Source organism: Cololabis saira, chromosome 21 (assembly GCF_033807715.1).
Source record: "Cololabis saira isolate AMF1-May2022 chromosome 21, fColSai1.1, whole genome shotgun sequence".
Classification (NCBI taxonomy): Eukaryota; Metazoa; Chordata; class Actinopteri; order Beloniformes; family Belonidae; genus Cololabis; species Cololabis saira.
The window spans coordinates 15,390,276-15,411,218 of record NC_084607.1 but is presented as its reverse complement, the minus strand read 5'-3'; the positions used below and the strand labels follow the sequence as shown (position 1 = coordinate 15,411,218).

The following is a 20,943-nucleotide window of genomic DNA, read 5'->3' as shown; positions in this document are numbered from 1 at the left end:
TTAAAACTTGCTAGAGCTGCTGGGTTATGTAGTTTATTCTATTTTATTAATCCTTCAAAACCAATATTAAAATATTTGATTTAACAAAAACGGGAATTCAGATCAGAGGCATTTTTTTCCACAGTAAAAAAAAAACATATGATAAACTATTTTATGAATAACACACTTCAACATAGTAAGTATGAGAAGAAATAATTTAAAGTTATATTTTTTTTCTAAAGTTAAAATTCTTTAAATGTTTTTTAACTGTAAAATTATTTACAAAGTACAAAAAACTCAGAGTTTAGTTATTTTTGTCAGTTGGAGCTTTTTCTCCCGCTCTTTTCTTGATGTGTCACTGAAGGAGGAGATAAATATCTTAACTGTTGGACAACTCCTTTACAGCAGCACACTGTACCTTCAGGGTGAGTAAAAATTACCATTATCATTATCATTGCTTTAATGCTATAACATACTTTTAATTATCATTGCCTAATTTCTATATTCAAATTAAAAGAAAGTAGACATGACAAAGGGTTTGCCATTTGTATAAGTCAATATTTCTGCTTCACTGTCCTAATAAATATTCACTGTATCATGTAGGCAGTACTGCCAAGCTCCTTCAAAAATGTACTTTATTTGTAGATAAGTGAATAATACCCATGTTATGTTGGACCAAATAACTACAGTACAGAAAAGATAAACAATAAATGTTGTGCAGAAGCACTGAAGCACCTTCTAAGGATTACTTGTTGTTGTTCATACTAAAGTAGATCAATGTTGATTGTGCAAATTTTTTTTTTTCAAATATAGTTTTAACAGATGAATGATAAATAATATTTTTTAAAATAATAATATGAATAATATGTGTATAATAATGTGTGGTTTTGAGTCGTTTATGGTTGTTTTACGTTTTTTTCCCTTTTTTTTTTTTTTACATTCTTTTAACTAAAAATTTTGATGATACCAGAGAGCCGACAGGATCACACCCATAGACGTATATATACAGGATTGTCTCAGAAAATTAGAATATTGCGATAAAGTTCTTTATTTTCTGTAATGCAATTAAAAAAAACAAAAATGTCATACATTCTGGATTCATTACAAATCAACTGAAATATTGCAAGCCTTTTATTATTTTAATATTGCTGATTATGGCTTACAGTTTAAGATTAAGATTCCCAGAATATTCTAATTTTTTGAGATAGGATATTTGAGTTTTCTTAAGCTGTAAGCCATGATCAGCAATATTAAAATAATAAAAGGCTTGCAATATTTCAGTTGATTTGTAATGAATCCAGAATGTATGACATTTTTGTTTTTATAATTGCATTACAGAAAATCACAATATTCTAATTTTCTGAGACAGTCCTGTATCTATGACATGGATGTGGATCTATGATCACACCGATCAGTGTTTCTCACCGGAGCATTTAGGGAACGGACTATCAACAAAGATGATTCCGTCAGTAATTAAGTTCCCCGCTTCCCCGTGAGCGTTTCAGATGGATCACGAATGATTATTTTAGTCTTATTGAAGGTAAATATTAACTGTTCTTACTCTCACATACCGTTTCTGTTAGATTACATGGTCGCTGTTTGGTGTTAATTCATTCACTTTACTCTGTATTCTTTTTTATCATGTTTTAATTTTATTTTTATAGGTGAACTCTGATGCGTAGGACATTTAAAAAAAACACAAACGTAAAGTTTGTGTACCTTTTATACCTAAATGTTTCGTGACTCGGTGGTTATTCTACGCATTTATTTCTTAGCCAACACCACAGCTAACCTAATTTCTCGTCCTGGTTTGTGAATCGACACCATTGCCACTAAAATCAATGACATTCTCGCTCAGGGCAGCCCGTTGCTATGACGACCCGCAGCAGACCCGTGAAGGGCAAAACCAGCCCTGATTTCATTCAGAACTCGGTCAGGTTTCCCCTCGACCTGCATTATATAAACACATTTCCTATCACTTTGATTTATTTTGTGAATCTTAATTATCCACGCTTTGGTTCGGCAATGATTTAATCTTTTATTACAACAAATTGAAAAATATACACCGCGGTTGAATTGGTTTGATATTGGATATTCGACATTCAACACCCATAAAACTTGTGATACATACCACTGATTTTGGTCAAACCACTTGTGATGTGTTCATGGTCATCTAGACTATATATCACAAAACAGTGATTATTAAAAAATCATATAAAAAATCATATATATGGGCTGATTTAAAAATCATATATGGGCTGATTTAATGTGGTTTAATGAATTCAACACCCATAAAACTTGTGATACATACCACTGATTTTGGTCATATTGCTTGTGATGTGTTCATGGTCATCTAGACTATATATCACAAGAGAGTAATTATTATAAAATCATATTATGGGCTGATTTAATGAGGTTTCATGAATTCAACACCCATAAAACTTGTGATACATAACACCGATTGTTTTATGGGTGTTGAATTCATTAAACCACATTAAATCAGCCCATATGATTTTTAAATCAGCCCATATATATGATTTTTTTATATGATTTTTTTTTTTTTAATAATTAGTGTTTTGTGATATTTAGTCTAGATAACCATGAACACATCACAAGTGGTTTGACCAAAATCAGTGGTATGTATCACAAATTTTATGGGTGTTGAATGTCGAATATCCAATATCCAATATCAAACCAATTCAACCGCGGTAAAATATACTCGATGTTTTGTTGAATGTCACGTCGGGAAACAATATGTTACAGTATCACACTTCCTTTAGAATCATATAAACAAATGAAGGTTACTTAAAACACTTGTAATTTTTCACATCTTATATTTCATATCTAGTAGGCTACATTCACGTTACTACAAGATCTTTATAGAAAAGATAAAAAGCAAGGCAAGTTTATTTGTATAGCACAATTCAACACAAGGTAATTCAAAGTGCTTTACATCAACATTAAAAGCAGCAAGACACAATTAAACAGTAAATAACAAATACAATTATAAGAAAAGAGGTAAAATGATAAAAAGCACAAGTTTTAAAAAAGTAAGGGCAGTAGAGTACAGCAGGTAAGTATTTAATTGAGTTTTAATTATTCTTATTATTCTTATTTAATTATTATTTAATTAGTTTTAATTGAGTTTGCTTCAATAAACAGTAATGTTTTTAGCCCTGATTTAAAGGAGCTGACAGTTGGAGCAGACCTCAGGTCTACAGGAAGTTTGTTCCACCGGTGAGGAGCAGAATAACTGAACGCTGCCTCACCTTGCTTGGTTCTGGTTCTTTCGACACACAACAAACCAGATCCAGATGAACCTCAGGGGCCTGGGAGCTTCATAGGAACTAACAGATCAAGCATGTATTTTGGTCCAAGACCAAATCTTATAAATTTCCAGATTTATTTGTAAATATGAAAGTTCTGTGAATAGAGTTAAAGAAAATTTGAAAACATCAGATCTCCCTTTGTCATGAATAGAATGACCTCAGACCTTATTGTATCTTCGACTAGTCATAAGAATATTGTTAAATATAGAAACACCACAAGTAATGTTCAACCAGTCTTATATGTTTCATATTTGAACTGTAAAGTTGCATGGCTGGCAACGCTCTTCTTGTCTGCATCTGTAATCAAAACAAGACCAAGGTTTACACTTTGGTTTCTTTGTGTTAACTATAAACTTCACTTTGAATCCTCTTATATCTGTGTCCTCAGAGCTGCTGAACACTGATCTGCAGACGCCATGGTGCTGAAGATCTTCTTTCCACAGTGCTGTAACCGGGCGGACAGCGGGCTGCTGGTGGGCCGCTGGATCCCTGGACATGACTCAGCTGTGGTGCTGGCAGTCATCCACTACCCGTTCATCCCCGGACAGGTGAAACAGTACGTCCAGCAGGTTGGTACAACTGCAGATTGCTTATAAACAGATCCTATCAGCCTCTGTAGGACACTCTGTACGACACCTGTTGGCCTTCAGTGGTCCAACAGGTGCCACCACTCAGAGTCAAAAGTGATAGAGGTACAATACATCTGTGATCTTTATCTTTTATTATTTTTAAAAAGCAGTTGAACTTGAGGGGCAATAAAGTGTATTTTATTGTAATACATGGCTTTTTCCTCCAAGATGCAAGATCAGAGTGGGGTGCAGCTGTCTGTTCTGGGGTCCTGGAGCTTACCCAAAGAGGGTCAGGAGGGCATGGAGAGCTTCCTTAGGGACCTGAGCACCATTTTCCCCCAGAAACACTGGCTCCAGATTAGACGCCACATGGGAAAGATTGGCTTCACCTGCGATGTTCTCTGCCGGGATCAGAGTAAGATGCTCAACCATTAATCGTATGCTTTATTACAGCAATTGTTATGATTATGTATGATTCAGCTTTTTATTATGCATATTGGTCTCAATATTGTCCAAATATAAAGATCAAATATTTTAATTATAGTTAAATACCAAAGTCGATACATTTTTATGTATGCAGTAACGTTATATTTTGTTTTACAAAGTTGGGGACATAATGTTAAAGTGGAGCCTGATGGCCTCAGTTTCTTCCACACATCAGTAGAGTTGGATCAGTATTGATTTTTATGCAAAAGCCATTTATTATACAGAGTTATTTACAGATTTACATTGCAGGTTAAGTGTTACATTCATAGATGAATGATTGTCATAATTTAGCACCGGCTGTTCTATTATTTCGGCCATTATTCATTTATTTATTTGTTTGTTTGTTGGGCAACACGTGTTCCTCTCCAACCGCAGCAGCCGGTGTTTGCTTACTGAGAAATAGTAAAAAAAACTAAAAAAAAGTAACATTTTAGAAGCATCAACAAATGTGCACAAAACAAGATAATAAATTATTATAAGACTGTATAAATTATGCATTTCCATGTGGGTTTCTGCTTTCTCTTTTTTCATTTTATTTCTGATTTAGTCTTTTTTTTCTTTTCATTTTGATTGACGTCTTTCACAAATGAAAGGTAGACTGGTAATAATCAGCTGACAGTAGATGAGCCATAGCCAGTGTTGCACATAGAGTCCATTAAGTTAAATACGATAATGTAATTTTAGTGATATTCTTTTTCTTTTGAAATATATTTGTCATTCAAAGTTTACTTTTACTACCAATTGTGACAGGAGTCCAAAACCATGCTTACGCTGTGTTTTCTTTATTGAATAAATAAATTTGGGGTTTTCTTTTAGTTTATGCAAAATTGTAAATGTTTTTTTCTTTTTTTTTTTTCCTCTCACTGAACCCAGAAAGAGAAACAGCTCAGCCGGAAACAGCAAAGAAGAAAGAGGAAGAAGAAGAGGAAGAGGAGGAGGAGAAAGAGGAGGAGGACAAAGTGATCTTTGTCCACTATGAGCAGAGGAAGGTGATGCTGTCGCAGCTTCATCCCATCGAGGGCGGGGACACCGACAACAGCTCTGAGCCTCGGTCTGAGCTGCGACAGGTATGAGACAGAACTGCAGGTTAATCATGCTGTGTTTTCCCTCCAGTCCAACAAACTGCAGGTTGATTTTCATTTCAGAGCTGCAACAGTGTTTTGTGTCTGTGTGTATTTACAGCTTTTCCAGTTTTGGCAGCTGGTACCTGTAATTTCCTGTTCTTCCTTCTTCTGTGCAGATGTTCCAAACAGTGGCCCAAAGCGGGCCGCTGTTCTTCCGGGACAAGTATGATGACGGCCCGCTGAAATCGACACACTGGCAGTCTGAAGGGCGAGAGGCGAGCATCATCGTAGAGCTGCTCAAACAGGCCTCAGTGCCACTCTGCCTGCTCATCAGCTGGATGCTCACTATGTGGACGTGGATCTGCGGCCTGCGGTGAGAGGAGTCACCCACAGCCAAGTCCACACTTGTTTCTGACACATCAGTTCTGGGATTTGTCAGTGAAAATAGTGGAAAGTGCTTTATAACTTTACTGTTGAGCAGATATATTTTGTTATGTTAAAATTTTTCATACAAAAAGGTAAAACATTGAACATTTTCCTAAGAAGCTGCAATCAAAATTGTCTTATTAACAGGTAAAGTCAAGCTTTTTAGCAATAAGGAGATAAAGATAGGTATCTTCAACAGATAACAGATCAATAGATTTTTGATGTTTTGTGACCTTATTTTACTAAATAATAAATCACCGATTGCCAGATTAATTAAAAGTCTGCTTTGGCCACATTTACTCCTAAACCGTCAGCCATGTTCAGTCTCTCTTCTGGACAGTTTCCAGCGCTCTGGCCGACACAGTCCAGACTCATTCGAGCTTTTTTCACCTGCAGGATCTTCAATGTTTTCCCGCTGCGTTTCCTCGCCTCCAAACTGTCCACGTGTGTCCAGCTCAGCTACAGAACTGAACACATGAGGACGATCAGCTCACCAAAAGCAGCTGCCGACAACACGCAGTTCATGAGGTAGGCATGTGGTCTCCCGTGAGCTTGTCTTTGCCCCTCACCTGGCTGCCACTAAAGCAGATCAGGAGTGCGGCTGTGGCCGTGTCTCCTTTCCGGGTTTTAGAGTGACGTACTTGACTGTTGTCTGGCTTTATTTTTTTAAACGAGGCAACGCCACAGTAACCGCCTGCCTCGTCTCTGCCTGCAGGAAAGCCAACATCGTGGTGTCATTCCTGGTGGATGTGGCTCTTGGCGTGCTGCTCATGTGGTGGCTCTACAGAGACAACCACATCTCCAAGCTGGCTGACACTCTGGTGCCTGCAGCTGATGTAAGTGTGCGACCGAGATCGAAGTTTTGTTCCTGTGAGATCAAACAGTATCTGATTAGCCTTTATACATCAATACAATAAAAAATATGACAAGACAAAAAAACAAACCTTTCTCGGTTCTTTATTGTCGCTGCACTCATGGGACCAATGAAGCACGCCGTGGAGTATCTGAAGTGTTTTTACTCTGAATTTTATTTACAGTTCATCAGAAGGATTTAACTAATGATATTTAGCCTTAAAAATTATGAAAATCTGTGTTTTATAACTTATATGACAGTTCAAAGACATTTTTTTTTTGTGGCCTAACCCTGTAATGCCAGATGTGTTATCTTTGGTAGATACATTTCTGGGACCTTTGAACACAATCAGAGAAATAGAGAAAAAAAAAAAAAAAAAAAAAAAAAAAAAATCCCACTGTGGGTTAAGATAAACGGTGCTAAACTATCAAGCTGCATCTCTGCATCCAACATCATCGGTGACATAATTCTTTACCATTATACAGACTGTCTCTAGAAGTTGACTGCTGCATTTATTTCAAAATAGCATTTTCAGGTACTTTTGGTCAGTTATGCTAAGAAATATGATATATTATAAATGTTACATGATTTCCTGTTTTCTAGATTTAATGTGATTTTTATATTGTGTTGTTTTTTTTTGCCTCCATTGAACTCCTGCTCCTCTTCCTCAGCATGTGGCCAAAGAGCTGGAGGAGCTGCTGCAGTGGCTGATGGGAGCTCCAGCTGGGCTGAAGATGAACCGGGCCCTGGACCAGGTTCTGGGTCGCTTCTTCCTTTACCACATCCACCTCTGGATCAGTGAGTCGCAGCACAAAAACGTGCAGGAATTGTTGCGTTGTTTTCCATCTGGAGAAGTTGCAGTGCTTCAACGGCTCTGCCGGTGATCAATCGAAGGTTCAGTGTGTCACGTGTCCCTCCAGGCTACATCCACCTGATGTCTCCGTTCATCGAGGGGATCCTGTGGTACGGAGGTCTGTCCGCCTGCCTCGGCTTGACCTTTGCCCTCTCGCTGCTCTCTGACATGGTGGCGCTGTTTACCTTCCACATCTACTGCTTCTACGTCTACGGAGCCAGGTACCCCTTATAAATAAATCTGTCTGCATGTGTTACTACTGCAATGGGAAGAAAAGTATGTGTTAACTTTGAAAATGTTAAATTTTTTTAAACGCTTGCATTTTTTTAAATGCTGTAAAAATAACGTGCTACCTTTGATGGCCTGCAGGGGGCAGTGTTTCCAAACACTGACTTCATGGTAGCCAGCCCTGATTCTGGTTCTGCAAGATCTCAGAATCAAAGAGTTCTTTTGTCTGTGCACAGTGCAAAACGCACAGTGAAGTAAGGCGGCATTAACTTTATTGCCACAATAAAATAAACGCTTAACTAAAGGCTCATTTTAGCTGTTTGACAGTGGCCAAAGAGAAAATTAGATGTAGTCAAGCACATAAGGTGTGAATGATTAAAGTGCTCACTAAGCTTAAAGAATTTTTTTTTTTTTTTTTTTTTTAAGAATTTGTGATAATAAAAGATGTTTCCAGAGGGCACTAAAGAAGACATAGGCTCTTAAATGTCTAACTGGAGCTTCCTCATTTGCCTTTTGTCCTTCCTGTAACCCAGCAATCAATCTCTTCAATATGCTGAAGTTCCGAAAATACACTTGGAGGAATGTTTGTCTTTCAAGTGATCATAGTTCTTCTCCCCTTCAAAACAAATAATTGGTTTGTCCTCTGATTTGAGTTTCATATCAGGGTGACTGACTTTTATCCTTTTGATGTGGAAAACTAAAAAATCCATCCTGGTTGTTGCATTTAATTGCTTGAATAAATCTTCTGCCCTGATTGGTTCGGTATGTTTTGCACCGATTGAAATGAAATCAGACCCATTTCCTGAAAGAATTTTTGTGAGGTGAATGGTTGCTCAGGTTTGAGGAATGACGAAGTTTAATCTTTTATAGTATATATATAATCTAAGATTATATTAAATCTTGAGTGTGTTCTACAAAGTGCTTTAGAGTGTGTTTATAATTCACCTATTCACACTTTCACACTCAGAAAGTGCTTCTTACATTTATACACACACTCACACTGATGGGCTTCGGTGTCCTGCCCAAGGGCAATTCACCATTAGCCAGAGTTGGTATTGATCCTCCAACCTTCAGGTTGCAGGTGCTACCCAGGATCGCCTAAGATGCACGATGAGCTGTAAAGTCGATGATCAGGCATTTCTGTTGTCGTCTATTTAAAGAAAGGGGGCCTGGCACATTAAGCTTGCAAGTAACTATTAACTTCCTGGCAAATATATAATTTACTACTCTTGGAAAATATTCATTCAGCTGTGTGACTTTGTATGAAAAAACAAAGTCAAAGAAATTGTATTTTTTTTAAATGACGTAAAAACAGCTGAAATTTGGAGATGGTGATGAAGCTTTAGTTTGATGCAGCTGCACTGAAACAACAGGAATGCATGGGGAAAAAAAACGCAGTTGTTGATGATATGAGGTTGTCGTAAATTGAAACGTGAAATATATTTGAAAAAATGTTTTACATAAGTGAAGTCCATGCCTCGAAAGATTTGTCAAAGAAAAATAAATCTGTTTTAAAAGCCAGAGGAGGTGCTTCAAAATACTTATTTTGATTTTTGTGGTTCATGATCTTTTTTTTTCATCAGATTAATCTTAGAAAAAAACTGTTATTAATTACAGAATTATATTAATTTCTTAGTTTTTATTTTTATTTTCCTCTTCAAAGCCAGAATGTTCTACAGTTAAGTATAATAGTTGTCTTTTTTTTTCTTTTTTTTTTATGAAACGGATGAATTAACATCCTCCAAGAGTGCTGGTGCCATATGAGAGTCCCATATGTTATGTTGTCACGAACACCATAAAAGTTAATCTGACTGAGATTTGTAACACCGCAGGTGGTTGTAACGAAACACTGAGCAGATAGCGGCAGGGTTGTCATGACCAGATGGAGCAACAAAACTGTGGAAAAAAACAGTTTTAAATGATTTATTTGGGGATTTTGGGATTACTTTGCTCTTGATCGTGGTATTCAAAATTTCCAGCAAAGTTTGTTGAACCAGTCATGTTCGGATGCAGCTGTAGGCCTGCAAAGGTGGCGAAGAGACGTGGTGTAGTCGTCCCTTGATGTTGGTGTTGTTTACCAGAACATTTCTAAGACGTAAACAGAACAAACCTGAATGAACCTGAATTTCTCTCTTCTGAAAATAACTTCAAACTGTCCGTTTTTGTACGGCTACAAATAATAAACATGAGTGATTTGTTGATTTTTTAAAGACTTGAAATCACTTTGTGCAAACTCTGGGTGCAGGTGAAGTCATGTCCCAGCATGCATCAGTGGCAACTCCTGTTTGGTGATTAAAGGAAAAGTTTGGTTATGTTTAACTGCTGTTTTTCTTTAAATCTCGGCAACACTCGGCTGCTCTGGCTTCTGCTCAGTCCTCTTTTAGCCCGGAGGAACAAAGGCTGTGGGTCTGCTGTCATGAAAGTCTCTGATGAAAGAGGAGGAGGAAGGTTTGACTAAATTATGCATTTGCTCTAAAGATAGCGCTCCCTTGTCTGTGGTGTATAATGAAATATTCCTCACTTTCCTTTTAGCATATTTATGCTCCATCAGCTCTGGGAACATGAGTGTATGTTTTAGATTCACTTTGAGAAGCTTTGTGGGAATATTTTATAAATCTAAAAATATCTTCTTGTGTGATCACGGTTGAGCATGTGCTCAGGAGGAGATGAAGGAAGAAGCATCGCTCCTGCTCCTCAGAATTAGTTTTAGATGGGTTGTTTGTGTCTCTGCCTTCAGGCAGCTTGTGAGATCACAATGATTAATGGTTTCTGGAAGTTGACAGATTTATTTGGGTTGCAGCTTGTGAGGCTGTTTTTAGTCCAGATTTGAGATATTTCTTTTCTCCAGTTACAAGATGAAGTGTTACCCCGCCCAAAAGCAGCTTATTTTATTCTTTGGATCAGTCATTTTGAATGATTGTCACAGATCAAGAGAGATGTCTGTTCAGACCTTCAAGCCATCAGTTCATTTTTCAACAGAAAGGATCATTCAACCTCTCCTGTGACACCACAGACCCAAAAAAGATCAAATGTGAGATCGGTGGGTGGTCTCAGGTTGAAAAAGGAAAACAAATGTTCTGCCTCATATTTTAGCTCTTTTATGGTTATTATTGAATTAAATAATAATAAAAATAATGGTTTGTCTGACAATTTAACCAGAAACTTTAAACTTGAAGCTCTTGAAGCACAACGACAACATGAAACTCTGCAGAAACGTGACACACTGATCATCTGTAACTCACCTGCATGAAGTGTGTAAAATACGGAGTAAACTGAGTGCAGAAAATATTAAAAAGACAATGAAACTGAGTAAACTGAGTGCAGAAAATATTAAAAAGATTAAAAAGTTTTAATATTAAAAATTAAAACTGTACAGTGACTGCATGTACACGTACCGGTACAAGCTTTTGTCATTTTACTTTTATCCACCACCACAGTGGATATGTAATAAAACAATCAAGATGCGATCCAAGTGCAGACTTTCAGCTTTGATTTAAGAGGTTTCACAGAATATGGCACCGCGCCCTGGATTTCTCTTCTGAAGCAGAAACCAAGATGATAACTTGAGCCTCTTAGTTTCCTCCGCTGTGGCTCTGTCAGTTAGTTTCACGGTTGTTGATGTGTGACGGAGTTCTGTAAGCCTTACGCAGTTACCCGACTAAGACGGAGCAGGAACCTGCTTTTTCTGCTAATAAGTCAGCAAATATTCCATCAGGAGAAACTGATCGTTTAACATGAGAAAAAATCCTTAGTCTTGCTTTAAATTACGGCTGAAAGTCTTCACTTTGGTCACATTTGGCCCATTTCAATTTTATATCTATTGTACTTTTGTTTTAAGGCAAAATCATAAAAATTACCAAATAGTTATAGGTTTTTGGATTCGTTTGTTTCACATAAGAATTTGGAAAAAAAAAAACATTAAAATGCAAATATGACTCTCAGAAACAACAAACTCAAACTTTATCCTACAAAAAAATTCAATTTACTGTTAAATTTAATTTGGTAATCTGCTTTTAAGAAGATAAGCAGTTTGTTGTTTCCGTTTTAATTGTTTTTGTCTTTAGCAGTACTTCATTCTACAGCAGGTGGAGATTAATATGGAAGTGGTGCAGAGAAGCTGATTTAAGTGAACAAACATTGGTTTTTCTGAATCAGAAACATTACTGCTATTTTGGACAAACAAAGTTGGTCTGGTTTTAGTTTGGTGCCATATGGACTCGCAAGAAAAGACAAAAACCAAACAAGCAAACAGAATACCAGAACGACAGGTGGATCTAAACACACGCAGTTCAGATCTAGTTTATTTAAAGGGATATATTCTGTGATTTTTACTTTTTACAAATTATATCTTGTAATTTAAAGAAAAACATGTTTGGGGGTTAAAAAAAGGGGAAGATAAAGGAAAATTGGGCATTTTACAATGTGGACATGACAGAGCCCATTTTACAGCAGTTTTAGCTGCCAGACTCTGTAGCTTTCCCACATCTGCTCATTTCTCAAAACTAAAGTGCACCAGCTCCAGTCAAACTACAACGTCTCAATTATATTTCAGTCTGAGCTTTGACCATTTTGAGACTCTTAGCTGTTTTCCCTGTAACCACTGAAGCGTGGATTTGTTATGTTTTTGGGTCACTCCCAAAGCTGAAGCTCCATCTCAGTCTCGGCTCTCTGAGAGACTGAACAACTTGCCTGTGTTTAGCACTATCAATCCTTCCTTCAATCCTGAGCAACTTCCCAGGCCTTTGCCTCACTCAAGAGTTCAGTTTTAGACTCAATCTGACCAGAGCTCCTTCCTCCGACTCAAAGTGCATCATTGTGCAGCTGTTTCTGACGTGTTTGCATCTCAATCACAAATTAAATGGACGACAGCTGCGCTTGCTCAGACCCAAGAGGAAAAACTTCAGAAAATCTGTTTTATTATTAGAAATGATCAGTGTGTTTGTTCATTAGTGTCCCATCAGCTGTCTGTGTGTGTCTTTCAGGCTGTATTGTCTGAAGATCTACGGCCTGTCGTCTCTCTGGAGGCTCTTCAGGGGGAAGAAGTGGAACGTCCTGCGGCAGAGAGTGGACTCGTGCTCCTATGACGTGGATCAGGTGACTCCCACATCTCAGCTTTATTTGATTTGCATTTATTTCCATTATGATCCCCTATTGCCTTTTTAACTCTTTGTATCAAATGGTTGTAATTGTTGCTTTAACCATTTGGTCCAAGGTGAGGCTTAGAATAACCACATTCTGAGTTAGTTTAGGTTGAAACCAACAAATCTCCAACATAATCCAAACGCATGCTCCACCGGTTCCTTGAATTTTTTCAGTCGGGGGTCAAAGATGTAAGGGGAGAGAAAATGTTGGCCTAACTAAGAGAAAACACAAAAGTTCTCTTGGCGTTTCCTGAGTGTTTTTGTGTCTGTGATGCTCCAGCTCTTTATCGGTATGCTGCTGTTCACCATCCTGCTGTTTCTGCTGCCGACAACTGCTCTCTACTATCTGGTCTTCACGCTGGTAAGATGAGTCACAAGTCAGACACTTTAATTCATTTCAGAAAAAAAAACAAGTAAACACAAAGTATTTGTAGCTGTAAAAAAAGTGCTGCATTATTCAGGTTATAGTCTGCATGTTCTCCATGAATTGTTAGACTGGAATAAATCTTGTTATGGACATCAATTACTGCTCCATGTCTAGATTTTAAGACTCACAGACTCCATGCCTGATTGTCTGCATAATTATGTCTTTTTTTTGTGACTCCTGCACGTTCCTGTGTGTTGTGTAGCTGCGGCTGGTGGTGGTGATGTTTCAGGGTGTCCTCCACCTCAGCGTGGACTTCATCAACTCCTTCCCTCTGTTTGCCATGGGCCTGCGCATCTGTCGGCCCTACAGATCGGCAGGTACGACACGTTTGACATATATTTGTCAGGTACAAATATATGTACACTATATATGTACACGTGGGTACACTATACTGAGGTGACAACACAATCAAAAGCATATTCCATAACCAGAAAGGAGCAGGAAGAAGAAAATCTTATTATACCTGCCCCTCCCTCAAAACAAAATTGAACAATAATAACAGATGGTCTGCACAATTACTTAGTTAATATCACAAGAAAAGAAAAACAAGAAAATAAATTGTCTGTCTCCATACGCATATATTATATATTTAGACTATTTCATACATACATTGCTATTTTTTTCAATTTTTCAATTTTTTTAATTTATATTTAAACTGAAATATGTTTATACAGCCCTTTAAATCATAATTTAATGAATTCCATAACTTAATTCCAACAATTGAAGTGCTCATCTGCTTTAAGGTTCTTCGGGCAAATAAATGTTTAAAATTAAATTTTCTACGATTATCTTCGTTATTTAAACTGAAAGTAAACATGTATTGTAAGTTTTCTGGTAATAATTTACATTTAGCTGTGTACATGATTGTGAGTGTCTGTAACTTAACCAAATCATCAAGTTTCGGTAATCTTGATTCAATAAATAATCTGTTGGTGTGTTCTCTGTAATGTGTATTGAAAATAACTCTAAGTGCTCTTTTCTATAATAAAAATAAAGGATTCATATTGGTTGAATATATATATATATATATATATATATATATATATATATATATATATAATATATATATATATATATATATATATATATATATATATATATATATAATGTATGTATATATGTATGTACCTCAGAAATGGAAACTCAAAACTCTTATATTTCACTTAACATGGCCATACCAATTCACTTCACAAAAATTAGCATGGGTGTACCTAATAGGTACAACTGCTGTACCTACAGTTAGGTAAACCAGGAGTTTACATCTGCTGAACTGTTTGACATTTCATGACAAAGAAATTAAACTTTTTGTGGCTCTTATCCCCCCCCCATCAGAAGATTTAACATCCTAATTTCCTGATAGTCTTGAAAGCACCTTAGCAGCAGCACTAATTTTGCCATAAAAAAAACATAGTTTAAACCTGCCTATGTTAGCAATTGTTCTCAATTTCCCCTCTAAGATCTAAAGAAAACACAGAAGAATCAAGGGGTTAATGTTCTGGAGGAACTCAGATGTGATTTTTGACTGTTGTATTAATGGCTGTTACTCTACTTCAGCTTTCCTATCCAAGTTGCAGTGTTTTCATCCTGTGACTTAATGAGCACTCTTTTAGGTATAATCATGTTACGATTATACCTAAAAGAGAGCTGAGTATCATCTGAACTATAAATATCCGAGAGTCAAATTGGCAGTTATTGTCCTCCTAGTTTCCTGAGTGTCTGCTCTCTCACATGGGACTGCTCTTTTAGATTTATACATTTTAATCTGTGTCTTATTGCATGTTTATGTGGTATTTCCAAGCTGTAGATCAAGTCTCAAATGAGACACACATTGCAACAGATGAGCAGATTTGTAAAGACATAGCTTAAAAGTAAGGTGTTATAAAGTATTTCTGTGGTGTTGTCCCTTCCCGGTATGAAGTTGTTGTTTCCATTTGCAGAAGGTGTAAAGTTCAGGGTGCTGTGTGAGGAGCCGGGCTCTGCCCTTCACCTGCTGATGGAGGTAAGTGGACTGTGTCTGATTGAAGCTCCTGCAAAGGAAGTTTGTTGGGGTTAAAGCAACATGACTGCAGTTACTCTTGATTACATTTACAATGGGTCAGCTTTATTACACTTCCCTGTGAACAAGCATGAGCAAAATCAGAACATTTTATTTGTTGTCATGACCCCTCAGATTAACCCGCTGAAGTGCAGCACCGTGGTTCAGACCTACCGCACCCCGACGTACAGCTGCTACCCCAAAGACTCATGGGCCGCCCTGGTCAAGAAGCTGTTTGTTGGGGAGCTGATTTACCCCTGGAAACACAAAACCACCAAGACTGATTGAGACAGGGGCCAGACATGTGACAAAGGCAGCAAAAAGAAGAGGAAATGGAGAGGTGAGGGAGAGGAGGAAAGAGAAGAGGCTGAATAAATAATATCTTTGAGATGCCTTTGATGGCAGGAAAAGCGTCTCAAGGAGCAGCAGTTGAAGCTTCAAAGTCTTCACGTGTAGTTTTCTAATGATTTGGAAGATGGATGGTAAATATGAGCAGCAGCAGAAGCTTAAAAGGCACAAAGTATTCACATCCTGCTGCTCAGTTTTCAGAGCTGTGATCATAAACTGACTTTCAGTTTGCTGTGAGAGTCCCTCACTTTATTTGAAGTGAAAATAAATGACCTAGACTTGACAAATTCTATGTTTGTTGGTACTGCTGAAAGATGTGAACACTCCTCATGTTTTCTTCAGGTGTAATGTGGAACACAAAGATGAGAAATGGTTCTACGTGTTACTCTGTATACAGATGTTATTTTTGTGCTCTATCTCAGAACAAAACAGACTTTTTCTACCAGCTCGATTAAATCAACCAGCTCCTTTTGCTGCGACAAGACCAGTGTCACATTTTGATTCCACCCAGGCCTTGTAATATTGGCTGTAGTTAACTTGACTGTAGTTAAGACAATAAAGATAAAAGGCATCTATATACAAATAATACTGAAATATGTAGGTGCAGTCAAGTTATTTATTTCTTTTATTTTCTGTGCAGTAAAAAGCTGGAGATGTCAGAATTATGAATTGGAATTGTGCACTATAGGCGAATGAAATGGTTAATTGGATTAATCTGAAGTCACCTCCTTTATCTTTTGATTTCAGCTGCAACGATGCAGCTTTTGCAGCTTCACCTCATCTCAAACCCCTTTTGAGACCATCAGCTGATGGCTGATTGTGGAGTCCAGGACATGTTGAGCAGCAATAGATAACTCTGTCTCTTGGTCAGAGAAGGTTTATGAAATTCTCTGGCGACAAAGTAATGACGCTCAGAGCAGCTGGAATTACTTGTGGCTGCAGGATGTTGTGTAGACCTGCTGGTTAATTGTTGCCCATCCTGTGGGACCTTCTGTCTTCTCTTTCCTCAGGTAGTCATGATGACACACTCGCTAGTTTTCCAGTCAGTGGTGTTGCAAACTTCCAACAAACTTGTGAAGTATTATTTCTTACTATAATATAAAGGACTATGTTAACTGAAAGTGGCCGTTCATTTTAATACTACATGCACACAATATAACTGATGTTTCCATTTAAGAAACACAAAAAAATAAAAATATTAGTTTCAATTTCATTTGAAGGAGTATTTTAATGTTTTTGAAGTAAATCTTGGACATCTTTTTAAAAGCAGCTTAACCTCCACACCTTAAGGGAAACCTTCTTAGCTAAAAATAGTTCAAGTTCCTTTGTGTCGCTTTAAGAATGAACAATTTCCACTGTTTAATTTGTGACAATACTGACTTGTTAACTAGTAACTTGTCCAGGTTACAATGTTTCTTTCCTAAGTGCTTTTGTCATTTCAGAGTTCTGACATCTCCAGTTTATTCAGCATTGCCGAAAATGCTCAAACTAAAGATAAACACTGGTGTCCAAACTTCTGCTCGTAGACAGGGTTCACTATTCTCTTAAATTTTACAAACATTCCCTGTAATGATACAATATATAATACGATAAATAACGATACAACAATATCTCTTGTCTAGAAGGTTTCTAAAAAGTCTTGATTTGAACTCGTAGGCTGCACTTTCACTGCAGTCTTCATGTGACTCAATTATGATATTTTTTTTTTTCCTTTTTCTCTTCCCTCCTGTGTGGTACAAGCTGAATATGCCTGGTGGGGCTGTAAACAGTGAAAGGAAAGCACATATTATAGATATTCCTACATCCATTTCAGGCCTCATTCATATGTGGAAATAAATCTGATGTGAATTGGATCTGTCCAAAATCTGTCTGCCATCTGACGATGATCTGATTTTCTTTATAAATGCAATTCAACTATTCTTGAATATTTTATTGTGATGTAAACGGGTGGACAAATTCTTTGCTGACCTTTGCTGAAGTTTAAGAATACAATATTCTTTTGTTTCTTTCACTACCTCAAGGATAACAAGGGGGACTTGCTGGCAAGATAAGTTCGCACATATTGGTATACAGGACTGTCTCAGAAAATTTGAATATTGTGATAAAGTTATTTATTTTCTGTAATGCAATTTAAAAAAAAAAAAAAAAAAAAAAAAAAAAAAAAAAATGTCATACATTCTGCATTCAGAAAACTCAAATATCCTATCTAAAAAAAATTGAATATTCTGGGAATCTTAAACTGTAAGCCATAATCATCAATATTAAAATAATAAAAGGCTTGCAATATTTCAGTTGATTTGTAATGAATCCAGAAAGAACTTTATCACAATATTCTAATTTTCTGAGACAGTCCTGTAAGAGGGTTGTCAGTGTAGCAATGGAATTAGGTCCATATACTCCATCTTGCTTTTCACTCAACTGTGTTCGATGAAAATACCGCCTGTTTTTCTCCTTCGTCACCTAATGTTGCCCACGTCGGTAGCCTAGTCTACCTTAGATGTTTTTTCCCCTGCTGGTGGGCATAAGAAATGCAGATATGGGTCATTTTTAAAAGATAAGCATGCTACTCATAAAAAAATTTAATGAAAAAAACTTTAAACAAAATGGAACCAGGTATTGAATCAAAATTCTCCATCAAGACCTGCAGTGTAAATGCATCTTACTTTACTTTTCTTTAAAATCCCCATGAAACCACATTTAAAAAACATCTTTTAATGGTTTAAAAAATATACATTTTTTTTTTTTTTACTTGAAACTTTTATCATTTCCTGTAAACATTTACTGACTTGGCATCCAGTTACAAACCTTTTTCTAATTGTTGCCAAAATCAATTAAGACAAAAATACCAGCAGAGCTAGTGGAGTTTGGTCTGACCAGTCAATGCAGACTTCACTTTTTTAATGGAGGATAGTCATCCTGGAGTTTTAAAGGGGATTTATAATCAGGATGAACAAGAAAACTGTTACTGGAGATGTTGATTGGGGGGAAAAAAAGTGAGGTGTAACAGCTGTCAGTAAATTAGATCATATTTTTATTTAAAGATGGGCCTTCTTTGGAAATGGAGAAGTGATGCATGAACTGCACTGAATGTGTCAAAACTTGTGATCTTTTAGATTTTATATGATTAAGTATTAACACAGGAAAAGTTTAACTGATACTAAAGGAACAAAAAAAAATATTTTTAATGCAATGTGTTTTTGTTTGGTTTATTTCTTTTACTTTTTATTTGTCACTTCCCTCATTCACTGACCAATTTGTTCTGATTGAGTCTACAGGCCTGAAAAAAAAACATTTGTATGTTTTAATGTGCCTACTTATGTTATGTTAGATAACTGTACTAAAGCCACTTAAATCTTGTATTTAAGTTTCTTGAGTTACTTAACTGGAAGATAAGCTGTTTTTGTAGAAGTAGGCCAATAGTTCCCACCAGTTTCCAGTCGTTCTGTGAAGCTACACAAAACACCTCCTGTTCTCTTCATGTCAATTATCCTCATTGTATTTACACTTTAATGTCAGACTGTCCTTGTGTCTCATTTATACTGACTGAATTTAGTTACTTGGTACAGTATAACTCATAAATATGTTTATTCTCAGGTGTTTGTTCTTTCCAGATTATCTTTTTTTTTTTATTAATTAATAAAAAAATTATCATTGACATTCTGAAATTGTTTTGTGCAGTTTTTGATACTCTTTTTAAATTTTTGATAATTGTGTGGTTATATTTGATAATTGTGTGGTTATATTTGTGTTTAAAAACTTTTTCTCTGTACAAATAATTAAGCTCAATATTTTTGTTCGCATGGTGTCCAATTAAGTGATGGTGGAGACCAGAGAGGGGTTTTGGGTCATCAGCTGGTAGATTTTGAAAATTAACCTCACCCCAAAAGAAATTTCAGCAAAACTGTGTCATGCATTATTTTTTAATGGAAGCCTTCTGTTGATACATTGACGCAGACTTGTCTTTAGCATTGCTTTAACGCATTAGCTAAGATGACTTATCAGAAATAATTGTTTATTTGTGTGATTTTTGATGAAAAAGACCAAAAGACACTGATGCTCTTTCACCTTTTTACTCCTTATCCAGCAACAGTCACATTCAGGAATTCAAAGAGCCAAATGGCAAGCTGCTCTGATCAGCATCATGTGATATTTTGGACAGTGAGCATCACTTTGAAATAATTTACCAGCCATCTGGTTGCAGATCACAATTTATTTTTAATCTATCAAACATTAAATGTACCAACATTTGTTACTTTGGCTAAATTTGAACCCTGGATTAATAATCAACCTGAAACTTGTCAAAATAAAAGCACCACCAAGCCTTTAAACACAATCTTTGATTTAGTGTTTTCTATTTTTCTTCCTCAAACCTTTTAAACTCTGAAGTATTTAAAAAAAAAAAATCACTCTGTATTGTCTCAAATGTAGATTTCTGAGTAATTTTGTCCTTCAGAGCCACGATAAAACAAGAAAAGGTGAGATGGAGGTATGATTCAATTTCTGAGATTTTAATCTCTCAAATACACTAACATGCCAGTCAAGATTTGTTAAATTAGGAAAATCAGGGGTCGTGTTTTCAGCTGCCTCCAGTACATATCAGAACTGATACAGCTCTGAATGCACTTTGCTCTTTGTATTTTCATTAACAGTCATATTCAAGCTGTTGCTGTCAGTTCAGGTCTGGATCTTTCGTTCATTATGTGTGTAGGTGTTCTGGCAAAGCTGAAGGGAGCGATGAGTCATCATGTTATAAAAACAGATTTAACACAGATAGAAGCAAATATACACACAGCCCACAGCTTCACATCACATGACATATTTATTGTTTCAGTTATACAACATGGTGTAAATGGCCCCAGAAAAGTGGAATTTGAATTTGTTTGATTCATTTTTGAACCAAAGCTTAAGCTAAATGTTAGATAAATTTGTCAATATTTCAGTAAATTCTATTTTATGAGTCAGATGGGAGATTTGATGCAATTTCCATATTCTTTAATCTCAGTTTAACCTATTTCTGATGATGACAGATTAAATTGATGTGATGCTCTTTCACAGGCTGCAAGAGGGCAAACACGGCTTCTTCGTGAATAAAAAGAAGTATAGCTTTCAAATCGAACTTTAAACAAATCTCCTCCGTGAAATATCTTTGCCTTTGTTCTGTGGGCATTTAGGGGAAGAATGCATCATCTTTGTTTTCCACATTCC

At 36.5% G+C, this 20,943-nt stretch overlaps 1 protein-coding gene across 3 annotated transcripts; it reads left to right on the top strand.

Moving 5' to 3' along the window:
• The first annotated feature begins 368 nt into the window (after window positions 1-368).
• Window positions 369-16,957, top strand: pigq (phosphatidylinositol glycan anchor biosynthesis, class Q). 3 transcript variants are annotated; one of them, XM_061711861.1, is made up of 14 exons: window positions 369-404; window positions 3,697-3,877; window positions 4,106-4,292; window positions 5,237-5,430; window positions 5,604-5,800; window positions 6,250-6,381; window positions 6,569-6,689; window positions 7,378-7,504; window positions 7,627-7,780; window positions 12,770-12,881; window positions 13,209-13,289; window positions 13,558-13,672; window positions 15,293-15,354; window positions 15,526-16,957. In XM_061711861.1, the coding sequence occupies exons 2-14, from the start codon at window positions 3,725-3,727 to the stop codon at window positions 15,676-15,678; spliced, it is 1,788 nt and encodes a 595-aa protein (XP_061567845.1). In that variant the 5' UTR covers window positions 369-404; window positions 3,697-3,724; the 3' UTR covers window positions 15,679-16,957. The 3 variants fall into 3 exon arrangements, with proteins under 3 accessions (XP_061567845.1, XP_061567846.1, XP_061567844.1); XM_061711862.1 differs by lacking the exon at window positions 369-404 and adding an exon at window positions 1,442-1,519 and having other exon boundaries at window positions 3,697-3,856; XM_061711860.1 differs by lacking the exon at window positions 369-404 and adding an exon at window positions 1,442-1,519.
• The last annotated feature ends 3,986 nt before the right edge of the window (window positions 16,958-20,943 follow it).

Bases quoted from the DNA above. Each gene is read 5' to 3' on its own strand.
- pigq (XM_061711861.1), top strand. From the start codon at position 3,725: ATGGTGCTGAAGATCTTCTTTCCACAGTGCTGTAACCGGGCGGACAGC. The intron at 7,781-12,769 runs GTACCCCTTATA...TGTGTCTTTCAG, and splicing joins TTCTACGTCTACGGAGCCAG to GCTGTATTGTCTGAAGATCT. The intron at 13,673-15,292 runs GTACGACACGTT...TTCCATTTGCAG, and splicing joins TCGGCCCTACAGATCGGCAG to AAGGTGTAAAGTTCAGGGTG.